This window comes from Tenrec ecaudatus, chromosome 13 (assembly GCF_050624435.1).
Source record: "Tenrec ecaudatus isolate mTenEca1 chromosome 13, mTenEca1.hap1, whole genome shotgun sequence".
Classification (NCBI taxonomy): domain Eukaryota; kingdom Metazoa; phylum Chordata; class Mammalia; order Afrosoricida; family Tenrecidae; genus Tenrec; species Tenrec ecaudatus.
The window spans coordinates 128,705,939-128,725,323 of record NC_134542.1 but is presented as its reverse complement, the minus strand read 5'-3'; the positions used below and the strand labels follow the sequence as shown (position 1 = coordinate 128,725,323).

Here is a 19,385-nt window from a genome sequence, read left to right as displayed (position 1 = left end):
AGCCTGAACCACTGCTGGCCAAAACGAGTGGGCACATCTCTGCCACCATTTTCCATGCTCTCTTGAAGGCACTTAGTATCGTGGCACCCCAACATGCACTCTGTCCTGGTTCCCCCACCTCACTGGACTCCCCTTGGGCTCTTTTGGGGACAGATCTCTCTCGTCCCAACCTCCGTGCTCCGACGGTCAGTCTTTTGTCCTTTCTTTAAGTGGCACTCTCCCCAGCTGCCGTTGTGACCCCCCAACAACTTCCAGCACAAGGTTTTCGTTAGGCTTTAGATATCATGTCTTTTCTCTTTACTTACCACATCTTATGGTAAACCTGCTCGGCTGCATTTGTAATTCACTTACTGCCCTTCAGAGCATTGTGCGGGAGATGGTTACGGTCACATTTTAAGTTGAGCATGTGGAGGTTGAGGTAAGAGGTCCCTTGGTTAAAGGCAGACAGAAGAGTGGCAATCTGAGAACCACACTGGCTCTGCCTGCTCTACCCACTAGGCATTCAGCGAAACTCACCAGAACCTGCCTGGGAGTGGCTCCCAATGCCTTCCTGTTGTCACCTGAGTGGGTCTGCACCTTGCACTGTGAGAGTTGGACAGAAACATGAGGACATCCCCTGCTAAGGAGCTACCCAACCTATAGCTACGTTGGAGGAGGTCACTTCCAGGACTTTTTTTGTGGGGGGGCGGCAAAAGGAGAAGGGTCTTGCTTCCCACCCTTTACACCAGGCCAGACTTAGCGGGGTCTCCCTTTACAGGACACGGGCTCTACTACTTTCCTCAGCTAACCTGTGACAAGCAGGACAAGCTGGGACCAGTTCCATCCACAACCCCTGTGGGGCCTTAGTGACTTCAAAGATGCCACCTCATTTAAAAAAAAAGTTTATTGGCCTATAATTCACATATCATGCAATGTAATTGCTCAATCTCAATGTGCGGTTAAAGCTGTTTAAAAATAAATAAAAGCTGGGATCTTTTTTAAAGAGCGAGAAGAGTTGTACCACCATCATCATGATTCATTGCAGAATGCCTTCTTCTCTTGCTCATTGTTGGCTCCTCATTCCCCCCACCCTCCATTGCCATGTCATTGTTCACCCAGGTGCCGTCTCTGTGGATTGACCTCTTCGGGGTTTCAGATACAGAACAATCACGCAAAGCACGCATACAAACAATAACAAAACAAAACAGAAAAGTACCCATCAAAAAGAAAGCAGTACATATCAAAAGCAGAACCAACTTTAAAATGTTCCAAAAGACAGATGAAATGACAAAGTGTGAAGTGTTAACCTAACCACATCTGCTAATCAACTTCACAATGCTCTGCGTCTGACAGCAAGGCTTGGGGACACTGAAGATGGACTTTGGGCTTCTACCGTCATCCACGGCTTTTAGATTTAATTTACAATTCTTGGATCTGACAGGCAGGAGTGCTTCCTTGTGGACTTAGTTGACTCCTCGCTTAGACGGTTGCCTGTTTTAAGACAAGTCTTTGAGACTCTAGATGCTATTTTTCCTGAGAGCCAGGCACCATCTGTTTTCTTCTCCACATTTTGCTATGGAACCCATGTCTTCAGTGATCTCTTCATGAGGACTTCATGCTCTTTATGAGTATGGAGTAGGGCCATGTCATAAGAACTAATTATTTAATAAAAAATAAAAAAATAAAATAATTTTTAAAAAGAACTAATTATTCTTAGATTGAGGCTAGAATTAAGTTCACACCCCAAAGCCATTCATATATCTATGGTTTGATATGTCTCTGGCTCACCTTAGAGACATTATTGTTTTATGATTAGAGAACATTATCAATAATCCCCCTGGGGCATAAGGTGATTCTATTGATAATATCATTAATTTAGCCAATGTTATGGAATTTAAAACACTGTTGAGAAAAGGAAATTATACATGTCTAGGTTGACTTTTCAGACAACAAAACAGGAATTCCTGACTTTTACAGATTAAACACTTAAGTGGGGAATCCAGGACAGATGACTCCTTCAGGACCAGTGGTGAGAGTGGCGATGCCTGGAGGGTGGAGGGAATGTTGGGTAGAAAGGGGGAACCAATTACAAGAATCTATGTATAGCCTCCTCCCTGGGGGATGGACAGCAGAGACGAGGGTGGAGGGAGATGTCGGAAGGTGTAACATATGATGAAATAATAATCATTTATGAATTATGAAGGGTTCATGAGGGAGGGGGAGTGGGGAAGGAGGGGGGAAATGAGCAGCCGATATTAAGGGCTCAAGTAGAAGGTAAATGTTTTGAGAATGATGATGGCAACAAATGTACATTAGTGCTTGACACAATGGATGTATGTATGGATTGTGATAAGAATCGTATGAGCCCCAATAAAATGATTTTTTTTAAAAGAAAAATACAACTTTCCTCTAGCTCCTAAGTAGTTCCTCCCCCCACTCTCCCTGCATCATGATCCCAATTATACCTTTCAAGTCTGGCTAGACCAGAGGATGTACATTGGTACAGATAGGAACTGGAAACCCAGGAAACCCAGGGAGGATGGTCCTTTCAGGACCAGTGGTGTGAGTGGCGATACTGGGAGGGTAGAGGGAGGGTGGGTTGGAAAGGGGGAACTGACTAAAAGGAACTACATGTGACCTCCTCCCTGGGGGACGGTTAACAGAAAAGTGGGTGAAGGGAGATGTCGGACAGTGCAAGATATGACAAAATAATAATTTAAAAATTATCAAGGGTTCATGAGGGAGGGGGAGGGAAGCAGGGGAAACAATGAGGAGCTGATGCCAGGGGCTTAAGTGGAGTGCAAATATTTTGAGAATGATGAGGGCAATGAATGTACAAATGTGCTTGACACAATTGATATATGTATGGATTGTGATAAGAGTTGTCTGAGCCCCTAATAAAACAATTTTTAAAAATTCAACCTCAATGGATGTATAGATTGTGATAAGAGTTGTACGAGCCCCCAATAAAATGATTTTTTAAAATAAATAAGTACTTTTTAAAAATAAATAAATAAACACTTAAGTGACTGGGCACTCTTTACACGAACAATGTGGTTAGTGGTACGGCGAAGCTATTGGTAACAATCATCCACAGAGGCCGAACCCGGCCTACCAGACTAATTCCTACATGTCATAAGAGAGAAAAAAAGCATTACAATACTAAATATAGTCCACCTCATTTCTGACTCTCCTTGGAGTCAGTTTTCTTCTGTTTTTTCATTTCTTCTTCTCAAGCCTTGATCTCATCCAAGTTTCTGCATTCACTTACTCTTTGAGTGTCAGTCAACAAACCTATTGAACCTGCCATCTGTGTAGATCTTGTGCGTGCCATGGGAATGAAGAAAGTACCCTTCACACTGGGCAGGACAGTCCAGCAAACACATTTTTATAGTGCAGGGTAGGGGAGAAAGTGAAGGGCGAACCTGGAGACCCTCCATGCACTGAGATGGCTAAGCCAGTGAGGGCAATGGGCAGTCACAAAATCCTTCCCGGAAGTGTCTAGGAAGTACTTTAGCAAGGAGATCAACACGTGCAAATGCCTGGAGACAAGAGAGAGCCTGACAAGCCCTTTGGCTGAGTCAAGTGGTAGTACTCAGGATGGAAACGTGGGCAAGGTCCAAGTCAGAAGCTGGAGGAGCTAGAGATATTAGAAATCAAGGACTATTTTAAACACGTCAGATTCTAATATTTTAAAATAAACATCCCTTATTTTCAGTTTCATCTTTCCCAGAAACCTGACATTCTGAGCCTCACGTTTCAGGGCAGAATAAAGACCCCGTCGCTGAAATTTCAGTCATTTGTCTTGGACATTGAGTCACCGAGCAGCCGCTGGCTTTGATGCCTCTCAGTGTGGCTGTTTGGGGAACTTACTCCCCACTTGTTCAGCATGCTGCTTTTGCATCAGCAGGAAGGTCCAGGCAGTCAGCAGAGTTTGACTCAACCAGGACCACTAGGAGGACCACAGGCCACCGTATGGCTCCCCACAAGAAGCTTTTGCAGATATTTAAGGGAAGAAGAGCGTCAGACCTTGGGCAAGAGTGAAACTTGGGGGCCAGGGGCCTAGGCACCCACCCTATCCTCTTCCTTCATGTGGTAGAAAAACGACTGGCCTACAGTGCATTTACAACATCGCAAGTTCTTGGCCTCTGTCCACCATCGCACGGCAATCTTTCTCCTGTGTCTGGCTCCTCGAGGGTGTCTACCTACTTGGAAGATAGGAGTTGGGGGGACTCCAGGCTTATTTCTAGGCTCACAGTCCTCTTTGCCTACCCACACCCTCCTTGAGCAACCCCGGCTTCTTTCCAGTCCTGACCACTCACTCCCCTGCAGTGTCTCAACTGCAAAACTCAACGACAGACACCTGGGAATCAGCCTGTATCCTGCCCTCTCCCTCCTAAGCCATTCATCACTAAGTCTTGTCGCTGGTACCACCAAAGGAGTTGCACACCAGGAGTCCCTAGGGGCCTTGATGACTAGCTGAATGATGGATGGCGCAACGCCATCCCCAAGTACGTCTGAACACAGGCCGCAGCTTAGCCTCCCCTCCCCCCCCAGAAGGGTTCTGCTCCATCTATGGGAGGTTGTCATGAGTTAGCATCAGTGTGACTACAACAAACAAGAAACTCTCAGTCGTCTCCTTCCCTCCATGTTCATTACTCCTCACGGAACAGAGCTTGTTGTTGCTCTGCCCATAGCTCCAGGGGCTGTGCCTTTCCTGTGCATGCCGGCCCCCTTGCAGCTGCCACCCCTAAATCCTTTCATCTAGGAACCCTTTCCCCATTTGTCTTTGCCCCCCATGTGTAGCAGGTGGGGAGTGCAAAGAAAGGAATGTCCCTTCCTCAGGAGTAGAGCCAACTCTCATTGATAGAGAAGCGATGGATTAAAGCAGCTCTGTTGCTACTCTGAGGCTTGCCTACTATCTGGGCTCTCAGTGAGACTAAACTCCAGGTCTCCGCGGGGATCATACAACTTTGCCTGGCTTCTTTCCCTTCTCTGTCTCAATTTCCCACTTCCCTACTCGTGGTCACCAGAATCACTGATGGATAAACGACACGGATTTGAATCCCTGTCCCAGGATCTGCTTCTAGGGAACCCAAGAGAAGATACTTCTCCAGTCTCAATCGCCATTCCCTCCTGCCTGGACCCCCAGCCTTTCAATGCACGCATGTCCCTCTCCCATCCACCTTCCACACTGTAGCAAGGATGGTCTTTTCATGCAGCCGAGAGTCATGTTTCTGCCCCCTAGACTCTAAATGGCATGCATTGTTCTTGGGATAAGGTTGAAGATCCTTCACATGGCCAATGAGGTTCCATGGGCTGTCCATCAAGCCTCATCTTGTATGAAGCTCTTTCTCAACTCCAAGCTGTACGCTGGCCACGCAGCCTTCTTCCTTTCTCAACTGTGCCATGTTCCCCCCACCACAGGCTCAGTGCCTCTGCCTGAAGCATACCTTCTCTTCCTTGCCCAATAACTCTCTTGTAGCCTTAAATTTCCACTCAAATATCACTGCCTTGGCAAAGTATGCCCCACCCCCCTTCCCCTGGACTCTTCAAATAGATCAAGAGCCCTTGTTGCACACCGACACAGAGTCACAGATGGTAAGCATTCTTATCTTAGTGTAATTGTGCATTAATTTGTGGTTATTTGATTACCTTCAATCAGATAGAGTAATAACGTCAAGACCACAACCTATCGCTACCTAGGCTCTTTTCTCTTTTAGTTTCTGCTCTTCATCAATAACAGAACTTAATTTTGTCCAAGACATCCAAATACACAGTTAAAAACTCCCACTCCGGTCTCTACTCCCACCATGGGTGGCCACGCCATCAAGTTCCAGATAAGGAGGTATCTGTAGAACCACCTGCAGAATTCCAGGAACATATCGCTTCCTGGTTGAGCTCAAGTTTCCGCCTCTCCTTCCTCCTGGCAGAGGCCGGGCACCGTACTCTCTGGGAGGCAGCAGTCCTCTTACTACCACGAGGACCAAAGAGGAACATTAAGCAGAAAGGCACTAGAAGGCCTCTTGAGTCTGATGGCATCTTGGGACTTTGCACCAGGGCTGGACTTTCATAAGGTGTGAGGACAAACTCCTATTTGGTGAAGCCAGCCTGTCAAGCCTCTACCATATACAGTAAAAACACATCCTTACGTGATAGCAGTGCGGTCCACAGTCCTAGTCTCACCATCATGTCCTTTATTCTCATGCGTACGTAGGGACTATACATGTTGAACGAATGTTCAGTTTCACACCAACCTCATAAAATAGATGCGGAAGCTGAAGCCAAGGTATATTTAGTAACAATCAGAATTACAGTCTAATGTAAAAACCTACATTCTTTTTTTGTAAGCTCCACCACTCCTTATTCTTAGATCAGGAGTGCAAAGATGCAATATTAAGAAAGGGTAGAAAGATAATGAATAGTTAAACACTAAATTGTTATTTAGATGGTTGGTTATTAATAGTAGTTCTGAGCATTTTCCCATCGTTGATCTCATTTGTCAATACACTCCTGAAGCAGGCAGTATTACCTCCATTCTGTATAGTAAGGACCTGAGGCTAAGAGGGTTAAATAATTTGTCCATGATCTTACAGCCTGTTGGTGTCAGCCAGTATTAAATCCCAAGTTTTCCTAACCTCACACTGCCATTCCTACTTCCCTCATCAAAGGTGACAGTAAAGCATTTGCTGTCAAGCCAGACCAGCCCATTGCAATTGAATGTGTGTCAGAGTACAACTATATGCCATAGGCTTTTCAGTGGTTGATTCTTCCCAACATATATCACCAGGTCTTTTTTTCCAAGGTGGCTTTGAGTGTGTTTGGGTCTCCAGTAATTCACTTAGCTGCCAATCACTTAGCTGTTGGCTCCACCCAAAAACTTCAGTGAACGTGATACACAAAATAATTCTCCTTGACCCCTTACCTCGATGAAGTCATCATACAGAAAGCTGTCAGTAAGAAAACATTGGCTACATCTACATTCCCAGAGAGAAGGATGCATGTCATGATCTGGCTTTGTTAGAGTATGTAGACGGTCCCCACAGTCATTCAATGACCCCCATTACTAAAGATCCGGCTACATGAAACTGGCACAGCTACCAACATGCTCATTCTACTGACGGACAGAAGATTTCCTTGATCCAGTGGCACTGGAGCTGATACAAGTCCAAGAGTGGTCGTTGGGATAAGGTGGTCACATACCTGGTATTGGCTGCTCCACGACCAGGCCTTCTGTCCGTTCCCTGGCGAGATCCTGCAGGCACTGGTCTCGTTCTGCCCACAGCACCTGGAGCACATCACACAGTCGGGGAAGGCTTCCAACCTACAAGTCCAAAAGTGAGAATGTTCATCATTTCCACTTACTCAGTTTTACCATATGAGAACTTCCAATAAGCAATTACGGTGCTAGTCAAAGGGGACTCAAAGTGAGGAAAGTAAAGCTTTTGTCTGCAAGGGACTCTTCATCTGCAGAGATGTGTAGACAGTCCTTACTTGGAGAGAATTCAGAAAATAATGGGAACTGCGGCATGATTAAAGAGTCTACAGATTGTCTAGTGCAAAATTTACCCTAAGTTTATCAAGGTTCCCAAGTCCAGTGAACATTTTGCTTTCTATGCATCTTACTATCAGTTTGTGAGACTTAATTTATCCCACTCCAACTTTTCCAAGCTGACACCTTAGCCTTTGAAAGGTCAGTATTGATTCAGAGAAGTTCTTTGAAATCTACAGATGAGGACAAAGGAATAGGCCATCCACTCCTTGAAGAATAGCCACTGAAAACCTTATGAATAACAGCACAGGAATGTAAACTATACTACCAGAAGATGAGACCATGCAGTTGGAAGGCCCTCAAAAAATGATGAAGAGCTGTTACTTCTAAGTAGAGTCAAGCTCCATCTGCGCTCCAATGATCATGTCAGCACAGTTCACAATCAAAAGGAGCTAGAAACAGCCCAAATTTCTATCAACAGATAGATGGATTAAAAAAAACTGTGGTACATACATACAGTGGAGTACTACGCATCCCTAAAAAGCAGTGATGACATCCTGGCCGACCAATCCCCGAGGATCATATTCCTTCTCAGAACACCCAATGTACAGAGAGGACCCAGGGCTGGCCCCACCACAAGACAAGGTGTCCCTCACTGACCCATATCACTATGAGGCACAACACTGGAGGCACAGTGCAGGAATTGCGCCTGATCTGACTCCACCACACTGGGGTGAAACGCTAAGGGCATACAACAGAGAAGCAAGTAGGGCAAAGCAATGAAGTGCCCAGGAAATACCAAAAGTAGACTTTGGTGCCAGGGCATGGCACCCCATCAGACTCAACAAGAAAACACACTGAATGGTCAATAAACAGATGTGGAACTATTTATAGGCTTTTTCTTTTTCTTGTCATTGGTTTTTGTTGTTTTTATTTTTGTTGTTGTTATTGTTTTATTTGGCTCTGCCTTGTTTTGGAGCTTATTAGTGTCTCTGCATATCTATCTATATAAGATAGGTGGGATAAACAATCTGGAAGAACACAGGAGAGGGAGGTTGGAAAAGGAAGTGGGTGTCAACAAACCCAGGGACAAGGGAACAACAAGTGATCTAAAATTGATGGCGAGGAGGGCATAGGATGCCTAGTAGGGCTTGATCAAGGACAACGTAACTGAAAGGAATTACTGAAACACAAATGAAGAACAAACATGATAGTGGGAAAAGAGAAAAGTAAAAGGAAATAGAGGAAAGAGCTAGGAAGCAAAGGACATTGATAGAGGTCTAATTACAGGCATGCATATATGTAAATATATTTATATATAATGATAGAGGAAATAATCTATGTACATATATTGATATGTTAATAACAAGGCAGCAAATGGACATTGTATCTCTACTCAAGTACTCCCTCAAGTACTCTACTCAAGTACTCCCTCAACGCAAGAACACTTTGTTCAAAAACCTGGCATTCCGTGATGCTCACTTTCCCAACACAAACACTGAAGATAAAATGGGTGCATAAGCAAATGTGGTGAAGAAAGCTGATGGTGCCCAGCTACCAAACGATATAGCATCTTGGGTCTTAAAGGCTTGGAGATAAACAAGCGGCCATCAAGCTGAGAAGCAACAAAGTCCACATAGACAAAGCACACCAGCCTGTGTGATCATGAGGTATCGATGCAATATTGAAAGAGTCTATAGGCAACATATTGAACACTGTTGGAAGCATCAAAAGAAGATGGGAGTAATACACAGAGCCACTGTACCAAAAAGAGTGGGTAGATAGTCAACCATTGCAAGAGGTAGTTTTAGGCAGATTCGCGCAGGGATGGGAATGTCCGTTAACGCATGCCCAGAGAGCCAAACGGGAACAAAGAGCGGCGCACTGCACATGCTCAGAGGCTCAGGTTTCCCGCAGGTTGGCATGAGTGGGCGCTAAACCTGGATCGGCTCACCTGGGCCAGGTGAATTCAATTCAGCCAATGGGGTCGATCTGGGGTCATCCACCACGCCTCCCCGTGGAATCCTTGAAAAGACAGGAGCCCAAAGGGAGAGAGAGACATCTAATATAGAGTCGCAGGGAAGGAAAACTTGGTCTACGTGATGCTGAGCAGTTTCTGCCAGGCTGCATGGTCGGGAGGAGTCCTATAGGTGCCATGTAAACCTGAAACTTCTTCTAACGCTCATAAAACTCACTTGGATCAGGAACCAGGTTTCAGTGTGAATTCTTTCTCGCGCAGAGCCGAGGACCGAGGTACAACCCTATCTCCAGAGAGATCTCACAGTAGGACATGATTCAAAATTGATGATGCTTAAGGAAGAAGTCTAAGCTGCAATAAAGGCTTTAGGGAATAACAACGCCCCAGGACCGTCAGGATACTCACTGAAATATTTCAATAAACTGATGCAGCGCCCAAAGCATTCACAAGTCAATACCAAGAAATGTAGTGACTGGAAGAAATCCCTATTTGTACCCACTGCAAAGAAAGGTGATCCAACAGAATGCAGAACTCATCAATCAATATCAATATCACATGCAAGCAAATTTTAAGGGAATATCATTCAAAGACGGATTGCAGCAAGACATCAACAGGAAGTCACCAGAAATTCAAACCAGATCCAGAACAGGATGTGGAATGAGGGCTATCATTGTGAATGTCAGTTGAATCTTGACTGAAAGCAGAAAATATGAGAAATGTTTGTTTGTGTTTTACCATGAAATGGCATTCAACTCTACGGATCAAAACAAACTAATGGTAGCCTTGAGAAGAATGAAAATTGCAGAACACTTCATTCTGCTAATGTGGAATTTGTAAACCAGTGTTTCCTAAAGTGGGTGATACCACCCCCTGGGGAGGCACTGGAACAATCTAGGGGTGCTACAAAATCAAATACCTACATTTCATCCTGGATTAAGTGTGGGAAACAGAAAGATTTCTCCCAAGTATGTTAGACTTAGGACACTGTTTGCAGCTAATGGTGACAGTTACTGCCCTTGGCCAGTCAGATGACAGACTGCTGTAGCATCCACCACAGGTGGACCTGCTCCCTGCTGCTGGGGACAATAGGCTAAGGCTTCATACCATTAGCTTGGTTCCTGTAGGTGGGGTTCACACCCTACTGATAATGGTTCCTATGGAGATCCAAAGAACAGAACAAACTCAGTGACATCCAAAATTAATCTGCCATCCTGAATCTAGGATCCACCCATCTTGTCACATGTATATCCACAATCCCTCCTCTTCCTATTGAGTGTAAATCCCTAGATTGTCCTCCTCTCATTGCCGTATAACCTATAGTGCTACCCCTTCCTGTGATGGATGTCTTTACCTGTACTTTCCCCAAAGGTATATAGGCCAGGGTTAATAAAGCTCGCTCTCTCTCTCTCTCTCTCTCTCTCTCTCTCTCTCTCTCTCTCTCTCTCCTTCTCTCCTCCTCCTACCTTGACCTCTCATCAGTTCCCCCTCTCCTCTTCTGTCCTCACTTCTCTGTTCCCTTTCCCCTTGTCAGCCTTCCCTTCCTCCTCTCTCCACGTGGACCACCAAGCAGGGCTGAGGTGAGCATACTACCATGAAATGTGTCTAACTCGATTATTTCAATATTTCTTCTATTTCTCATGCTCTCTAGGACCTTACTATAATATTTACTTATTATCGCTGTAAAATTGCACCTACCAGTCCCGTGATGATATGTTAGGGCAGGACAAAAGTTTTTAATCCCAGGGGGGCATTGAGTAATTTTTTTCTGAAAAGGAGGCATTAGGTCAAGTGAGTTTGGGAAGCTATACTCCAGACCAAGAAGCCATCATCACAACAGATGGAAATAGTGCCTGAATTAAAATCACAAAAATGTGCATCAAGGTTGTATCTGTTCATGATATATGTTCAACCTATATGCTGAGCAAATAATCTGAGGATCTAGATAATAAGAAGATTGAAGTATTAGAATTAGAAGCCTCAGGAACAACATATGGTATACAAAAGACACAGCCTTGCTTGCTGAAAGATAAGAGGACTGGGCATGCTCACTGATGAAGATCGAAGGTGACAGTCTTCATCATGGATTACAATTCAATATGAAGAAAAGAAAAACTTCATAATTGGGCTAATAACATTGCAATAAATGGGGGAAGGTGGAGATGGTCAAGGAGCCACTTTCCTTAGATCTACAATAAGCTCCTGGAAGTGATACAAACATCAATCCACTCAAAAGACATATGCAATTTTTACCTGGTGTTTAACCCTCGTTGATTTACTAAGCAGTGATTAGTCACTTTGGTTTTTAATCTGTATAAGTGAACGTTCCATGTATTTTGGTCTAAAAGCTTTCCTATAAATTTATGTTTTCCTATTCTCAATAGTATCTTAAATTCTATAGCACTGGCTAGATTGTTATTATTATTAGAATTGCCAAATGTCTCATAGAAGTTATCTACGTATATTATTTCTCAAGAAGCTAATAATGTTGCCTCTAAAGTAGAATCGAGTTCAAAATACATGAAGTTATTTTGAACTTGCACTTAGTTGTAAGGCCTAATCTAAGAACAATTAGTTCTTATTATTCAGCCCTATTCAACACTTGCCCCCATGAAAAGGGATCATGTAGTGAAGAAGTCAGTTAGTGCACGACTATCAGAAAGAATAGCATCTGGGGTCCTAAAAGATTATCTTAAAACACGCCATTTATCTAAGTGAGGTATCATCTAAGTCCACAAAGAAGGAACACACCAGCCTGTGTGATCCAAGGATTGTTAATAATAAAATCCATGATTAGAGGAGGGAAGTGTATTAAATTTTGAGTACTTTGTTTGCAGAAGGCTATGGATGACAGTGAAAGTCCAAAATCCATTTCAGAGTTTCCACAGGGATTAAGTCTGTGGCGAACTTCCCCTGACCAGGAATGTGAATGTTCTTGCCCTCCGGTAGAGTGCATCAGAAAGTGGATTTCCTATACTCTTTGACTAGCCCAGAGAAGGGCAATCTCCCTGAGGTAGTTAGTTTATTGTGCCAACCTGGCCGATAAACACACGTGGGATTAATTGAAGGGCAGAGAGATAAATGGCTTGGTGAGCCTTGCCTTTTTTGCCTCTTGCTCTTTGATCATCAGGCCAGTGTGCGGCTGCCTTGCTTGTTCTGTGCCTTAATTTGCAAGTTACACTCCCTGTGAGACACCTAACCCGTGGACTGTGTCGCAGTAACTTGAGATTCCTTTGAGATTTGTTTTGCCACACCATTGGAATTTACATCTCTTGAGCTGGACACTGTCGGACCCTGTCATCTGGCTGACGGTTGGTGTTTGCTGCCTGTGTCCCAATAGCCTGAATTGCTCTACAGAGGACGACCCAGCAGCCCTCAAGACTTGAAAGACTGCCAGTGTCACAACTGTCTCAACAGGGTGAGTTACACTGAGCCATTTGTACTGCTTTATAATTTAATTAACTGTTTATATCTTATGTTATACATATATCTATCTGTATACATATATTAAAAATTATTCGCATTGTGGTTGTGTTTCTCTAGAGAACCCTGTCCAACACATTTGATACCAGAAGTGTTTCTAGAGAAATAAAATCATAAATATGAGCTTCTTAAATTGGCTCTCCAGCCTGATTAGTCTTAACAGCACTAATACTGCTAATTTTATACCCCAAAACATGGATAAGCCTGCTACTCTGAGTAATCCATGGTGTGAAATAGCAAAGCTAATACCTACAGAAGCACCACCAATAGATGAGGTGCTGGTAGAAGGAGAGGCTCTAAGTAATCGTACCTTTGATATTTTCCAGGAGTTATGATATTTTCCAGGATCGTACCTTTGATATTTTCCAGGAGTTTTGTCAGGATGACAAGTACAGGGAAGCTGGTTGGCTGGTCCTTCTTACAATGGAAAGTGTGATTAAGGAGAGGGATGGTCTCAGAGCCTCAGAAGCACACCTCAGGTGCAGACTAACAGATTTGAAAGCTTCCATCTGTGCTACAAAGGAGAGCCTTCTCTCCTCTAGTAAAAGAGCTGACATTGCTGAGAACCAGGTCCAGAGTCTCATTATGCGAGTGGCTGAATTACAACGACAGCTGAATTGCAGATCTAGAGCAGTGTCTGATACCAAAGTGGGGGCATTGATTGGGAAAAGTTGGGACCCTGAAACATGGGATGGGAATATATGGGCTGATGATCCAGAAGAGGAGGATATTGAGCCCCTAGAAACAATTGACCCACCCCAGTCAATAGATCCACCCTCCCAACTGAAGGTATTCATTCACTATCAATAAGGCAGAGAAAGGCAATCTCCCGTAGGGGCTTATCAAGGTGCGTCTTTAATGGAGATCACTATACTGGGGGTCATCTAGTCATAAGTCATGCCCTGACAGCCTTGAGGAAGCCCCTGGACTTGTAAGCTTCTCTGTCTAACGTAATGTGCATGTCCCAAGCATGGGGGTATGTCGTGGACATGATTTGGAAGTCCTACCAGTAACTATGATGTATTGATCTTCTGCCAACCAAGTTTTGGGGATTTTTTTTTTTACCTCCTATGTCCTTTTAAAAACTTTGTATCTCTGCAAACCCTTGAACTCCACTATGACCTTGGCTAATGGTATCCCTCATCTAGATGATATGCCTGTGTAGTTGGCTTGTCCTTATTCCATGTAAGACCTAATACTTTTTTTAAAAAGGTTTTTCTACAAAATCATGGAAAATTTTATTTCATAAAATATTCAAATTTGAACTCTCACTCACTCACTAACTCACTGACTCACAAAAAATATATATTCAAATTTGAGGGGAAAGGACATATGAACCCTAAATGTGCCTGTATCAAGCAATGGAACTGTGAAATGTGGGAAGCAAAACTGATAGAAGGAGAAACAGACAAATCTACAATTTTACCTTGAGCCATAAAGACCTCTTTCTCAAAAATGGATAGACAAAATCAGAGAGAAGTTAACACTACCATCAATGAGCAGGACCTAACTGATATTTAGAAACCCAGTATACATTTTAAATGAATTACATGCTGGGCTCCTAACCTGAATCCACCAGCCTCTCTATCACTTCATCAAAGAAAGATGAGGTTTTCTGCCATGGTAAAGGTTTGAAGTCTTAGAAACAAACTGCCCTGCAGGGACACTGTGAGTCAAAATCAACTCAACAACAGTGGTTGGACCCAGAGAATATGTAACAACAACACCGTATCATAAATTGAGAATTTAAGGCCATAAATCAAGGATAAGAAAATTGATAGGGCCTGATGACACAGTGATTTTAAAAAACACTTTTTATTATGATTTAAAATTCTACAGAGTAAATTGGTTTTCCATTCAACAATTTATATAGTCCCCAAGATATACCAGCACTTTTCCCACTTCCACCCTCCCTGTGTTTTACCTTCATTATTCAACCTTCTTTCCTGTCCTTTGCTATGTTCAAGCATTTTTATCCATAGGAAAGTGCTGTCCTAATTTTGTACAGTCGTATACCTCTTGGATGTTTTTCTTCCCCTCCAAGCCTGCATGTCATTTGGCAGAAACCGGAGTCAGAGGAGCGAGCACAGTTCCAGGAGAGAAGAGTCGCTAAGGGCCAGAGTCTTAGGATTCCACAAGTCTCCATGAGACCGGTAAGCCTGGTCTATTTTATGATTTTGGGTTTTGTTCTCCCACTCCAGTCAAGACCCTCTTTTGTGATCCCTCTCAGAGTAATTAGCAGTGGTAGCTGGGCACCATCTACTTCTTCTGGTCTCAGAGTCCTGGAGGCTGAGGTTCACTGTGGTCCATTCATCCTCTGGACTAAAAGTTCCCATACATCTTCTATTTCTTCACTCTTATTTTATGGTACCTTTATGCTGTCTCTGGTGAGTAACAAAGAGCATGAATGTGTGTGTGGTCCTAACCAAAATGTCAGCAGATGGAACCCAGTAGCTGCTCCATGGGAGAAAGATGTGGCAGGTTTTTTTGTTTTTGTTTGTTTTTTTGTTTAATCGTTTTCTTAGGGGCTCATAAAACTCTTATCACCATCCATAGATACATCAATTGTGTCAAGCACATTTGTATATTCATTGCCCTCATCATTCTCAAAATATTTGCTCTCCACCTAAACACCTGGCATCAGCTCCTCATTTTTTACCCTCCCTCCTTGTTCCTCCCTCCCTCATGAACCCTTGATAATTTATAAATTATTATTTTGTCATATCTTGCCCTGTCCGATGACTCCCTTCACCTACTCTTCTGTTGTCCATCCCCCAGGGAGGAGGACACTTGTAGATCCTTGTAATCAGTTCCCCTTTCCAACCCACCCTCCCTCCACCCTCCCAGTATTGCCACTCACACCACTTGTCCTGAAGGGATCATCTGCCCTGGATTTCCTGTTTCCAGTTCCTATCTGTATCAGTGTACATCCTCTGGTCTAGCCAGATTTGTAAGGTAGAATTGGGATCATGATAGTGGGGGAGCATTTAGGAACTAGAGGAAAGTTGTATTTTTCATCATTGTTACATCACAACCTGACTGGCTCGTCTCCTCCCTGAGACCCTTCTGTAAGGGGATGTTCAGTGGCCTACAAATGGGCTTTGGGTCTCCACTTTTCACTTCTCCCCCGCATTCACTATGATAATTTTTTTGGTGTTTGATGTTTGATGATAACTTTTTTGTTCTTTGATGTTTGATACCTGATCCCTTCGACACCTTGTGATCACACAGGCTGGTGTGCTTCTTCCATGTGGGCAGTTTTTTTTTTAATAAAAATTTATAGCCTTGGGAATACTGTGGAGCAGTTCTATTCCATTGTACAAGGCATCAAGTTTTGCTTTGTTAAAAGAATGGAAATCACACCGAGTGTGTTTTCCAATCACAATGAAATAAACTAGGGCAAAAGAAATAGATGCAAATATGTCGAGAAACAATACAGGGTTGACTAAAATATTGCTACAACATCATATAAGCTTTCAATAAATGAAGATATCAAAATGTGAAGCTCTCGTTTTCTGCATACTCTTCACCTATGGCTACACATTTCTGAAGACAATGTTTCCATCCCCCTAAACCTTCCCCACCAAAATTCTTCACTACACTACTTAGCGCAATGACAAAGTAGCAGTTTGGGCATCCTTGAGGCGTTCCTAGAGTTTAGTTAACAAAATGCAGTCTGGGCTGTAGGGCGGATGGGTAAAGTTTCTCAATGAAATTCTCATACAGTGGCCTCAAAAAATTAGTGGATGCATTGTGGTGATGAGGGGCAGGGGGGGGATTCCCAGTGCAACTTTGCTGGCCCTTTTGTCACAAATACAGGTGTAACTTTTATTGACATCCAGATCACAATTCAACAGTCCAATCACCTTAAGAAGAGTTGTAACAATCATCCCCACAATCAATTTGAAAACATTTTCTTCCTTCTTGTGCTCATTGTTATTAGCTTTCCCAACCTTCCCCAACCTCCCCTGGCATATGGTCAAGGAACCATTCTGTTGGGTCACCTTTCTTGGGAACAGGTATCTCTTCCAATATGAATCTCCTCCAATCAGGTGGCCAAATAGCTAGCGATCTTCCAAATTTGCTTGCATAGTCAAGTGAGTGTTGCCAGTGCTTTGCCAGTTGGTTGAAACATCTCGGTAAGTATTCCATCAGTTATTGGAGCCTGTTTTTTGATAATGCTTTCAGGGCAGCATGAAATTCTTCCTTCAGCACCATCGGTTCTTGCTCATGTGCTACCTCCTAAAATCGTGGAATGTTGACTAGATCTTTTAGGTACAGTGACTGTATATTCTTTCCATCATCCTTTGATGCTTTCTACATCATTCAATATTTTGTCTACAGAATCTTTCAATACTTGAGGTGTCCATTTCCCCCCGGACTACTTTGAGTTTCAAATATACTAAGCGTGTTCTTCCTTTTTGGTTTTCGAACTCTAGATCTTTGCAAATTTCATGATCATATTGTACTTTGTCTTCTTGGGTTGCCCTTTGAAATACTCTGTTCAGTTCTTTTACTTCACCGTTTCTTCCACTTGCTTTAGCTACTACATGATTAAGGGCAATTTCAGGCTCCTCTAAAACCTACTTTGATCTTCCCTGTCCTTTTAATGACTTTTGGCCTTCTTCTTCAATATTATTGATACTTTCCCACAGCTTATCTGATCTTCTGTCATTAGTGTCCAATGAGTCAAATCTATTCTTGACATGTTCTCTAAAATCCAGTAGGATATACTCAAGGTCATACTGTGGCTCTCCTGGACCTATTTTAATGTTGTTCAGCTTTAACCTGAACTTACATACGAGCAATTGATGGTCTGTCTCACACTCAGCCGCTAAGCTGGTTTTAGCTGTGGATATTGAGCTTCTACATTATCTCTGTCAACAGATCAATTTCAGACCGGGTAAGTGGGTAGAAGTCTTCAGTTTCTTCATCACTAGCTTTTGCGGTTGGTGCAGAAATTTGAATAATAGTTGTATTGATTGTAAAAATGCAAGCAACTTTAGAATGAGCCCAAAGGAGATCAAATGATAAGATATTACATTTTTACATGACTACTTTGGCCATAATAGACTTTACAATGCTGTCTGATAACACAGGGAATAATATCCCTCCACTATGGTCAGAGGGGGTTCACCAGAGGTTTGATCCATGTGTGGACCTTGCAAATGGATTTTGTGCTCCCACTGATAACTGAAAGTGTTTGCAAGTTCACAATTTAATCTCTGGTATTCCTCCTTCGGATTTGTATTTTGTTATTTACAATCCTGGGATCACACCGGCCAGTATGCTTCTTTTACATGGACTTAGCTGGTGCCTCAGGTAGATGGTTGTTTGTTTGAAGACAAGCCTTTAAGACCCCAGAGGCCATCTTCTGATAGCTGGGTACCATCTGTTTGTTTCACCACACCATACTATAGCACCTATATCTTCAGAGCTCACATCATGAGGGCGGGTATCAGGCAGGGCCATGTCATACAAACCAATTGTTTTAGATTGGGGCTAGAATTAAGTGCAAGTCAAAATCCATTCATTTAGCTATAGCTCACGTATAGCTCTGATTCAACTTAAAGACATCATTGTCATTTTATGTTAAAGAACATTATCAATGGTGAGGAGAGCATAAAATGCATGCTGGGGTTTGATCAAGTTCAGGGTAGCCGAGAGAAAGTACTGAGAGCCGAATGAAGGTCGAACATGATAGTGAGACAAGAGTAAAAAGAAATAGAGGGAAGAACTAGGAGGCAAAAGATATTTATAGAGGTATAAATATAGGCTTGCACATATGTAAATGTATTCATGTATAATGATAGGGATATAGGTAGATATTCACATATTTAAATGTTAACTATTAAGGTAGCAGATGGGCATTGGGTCTCTACTCAAGTACTTCCTCAACACAAGAACACTTTGTTCTAATAACCTGGCATTCCTTGATGCTCATCTTCCTGAGAAGATTATTGGAGTCCAAATGGGTGCATAAGCAAATGTGGTGAAGAAAGCTGATGGTGCCTGGCTCCTAAAAGATATAGCATCTGGGGTCTTAAAGACTTGAAGGCAAACAAGCAGCCATCTAGCGTAGATGCAGCAAAGCCCACATGGAAGAAGCACACCAGCCTGTGTGATCATGAGGTGTCGATGAGATCAGTTATCAGGCAACAAAGACCCAGAGCAAAAAAAATCATAATATAAATGAGGGGTGGGTAGTGCGGAGTGGAGACCCAAAGTCAATCTCTTAGCAATTGGACATCTCCTTACAGAAGGGTCATGGGAAAGACAGTTCAGTCAGGGTGCAATGTAGCACCGATGAAACATATGGCTTTCCTCTGGTTCTTTAATGCTTCCTCCCTCCCCTACTATCATGACCCTAATTCTACTTTACAAATATGGCTAGACCAGAGCATGTACAGATAAGAGCTGGAAACACAGGGAATATAGGTTAGATAAACCCCTCAG

At 43.1% G+C, this 19,385-nt stretch overlaps 1 protein-coding gene across 1 annotated transcript in view; it reads right to left on the bottom strand.

Moving 5' to 3' along the window:
* SCTR (secretin receptor) overlaps positions 1–19,385 on the bottom strand; it is a 152,921-nt gene that overhangs the window by 101,822 nt on the left and 31,714 nt on the right. The window contains exon 2 of the mRNA XM_075530259.1: positions 7,183–7,303. Coding sequence (XP_075386374.1) covers positions 7,183–7,303 — 121 coding nt within the window. The remainder of the gene's footprint in view (positions 1–7,182; positions 7,304–19,385) is intronic.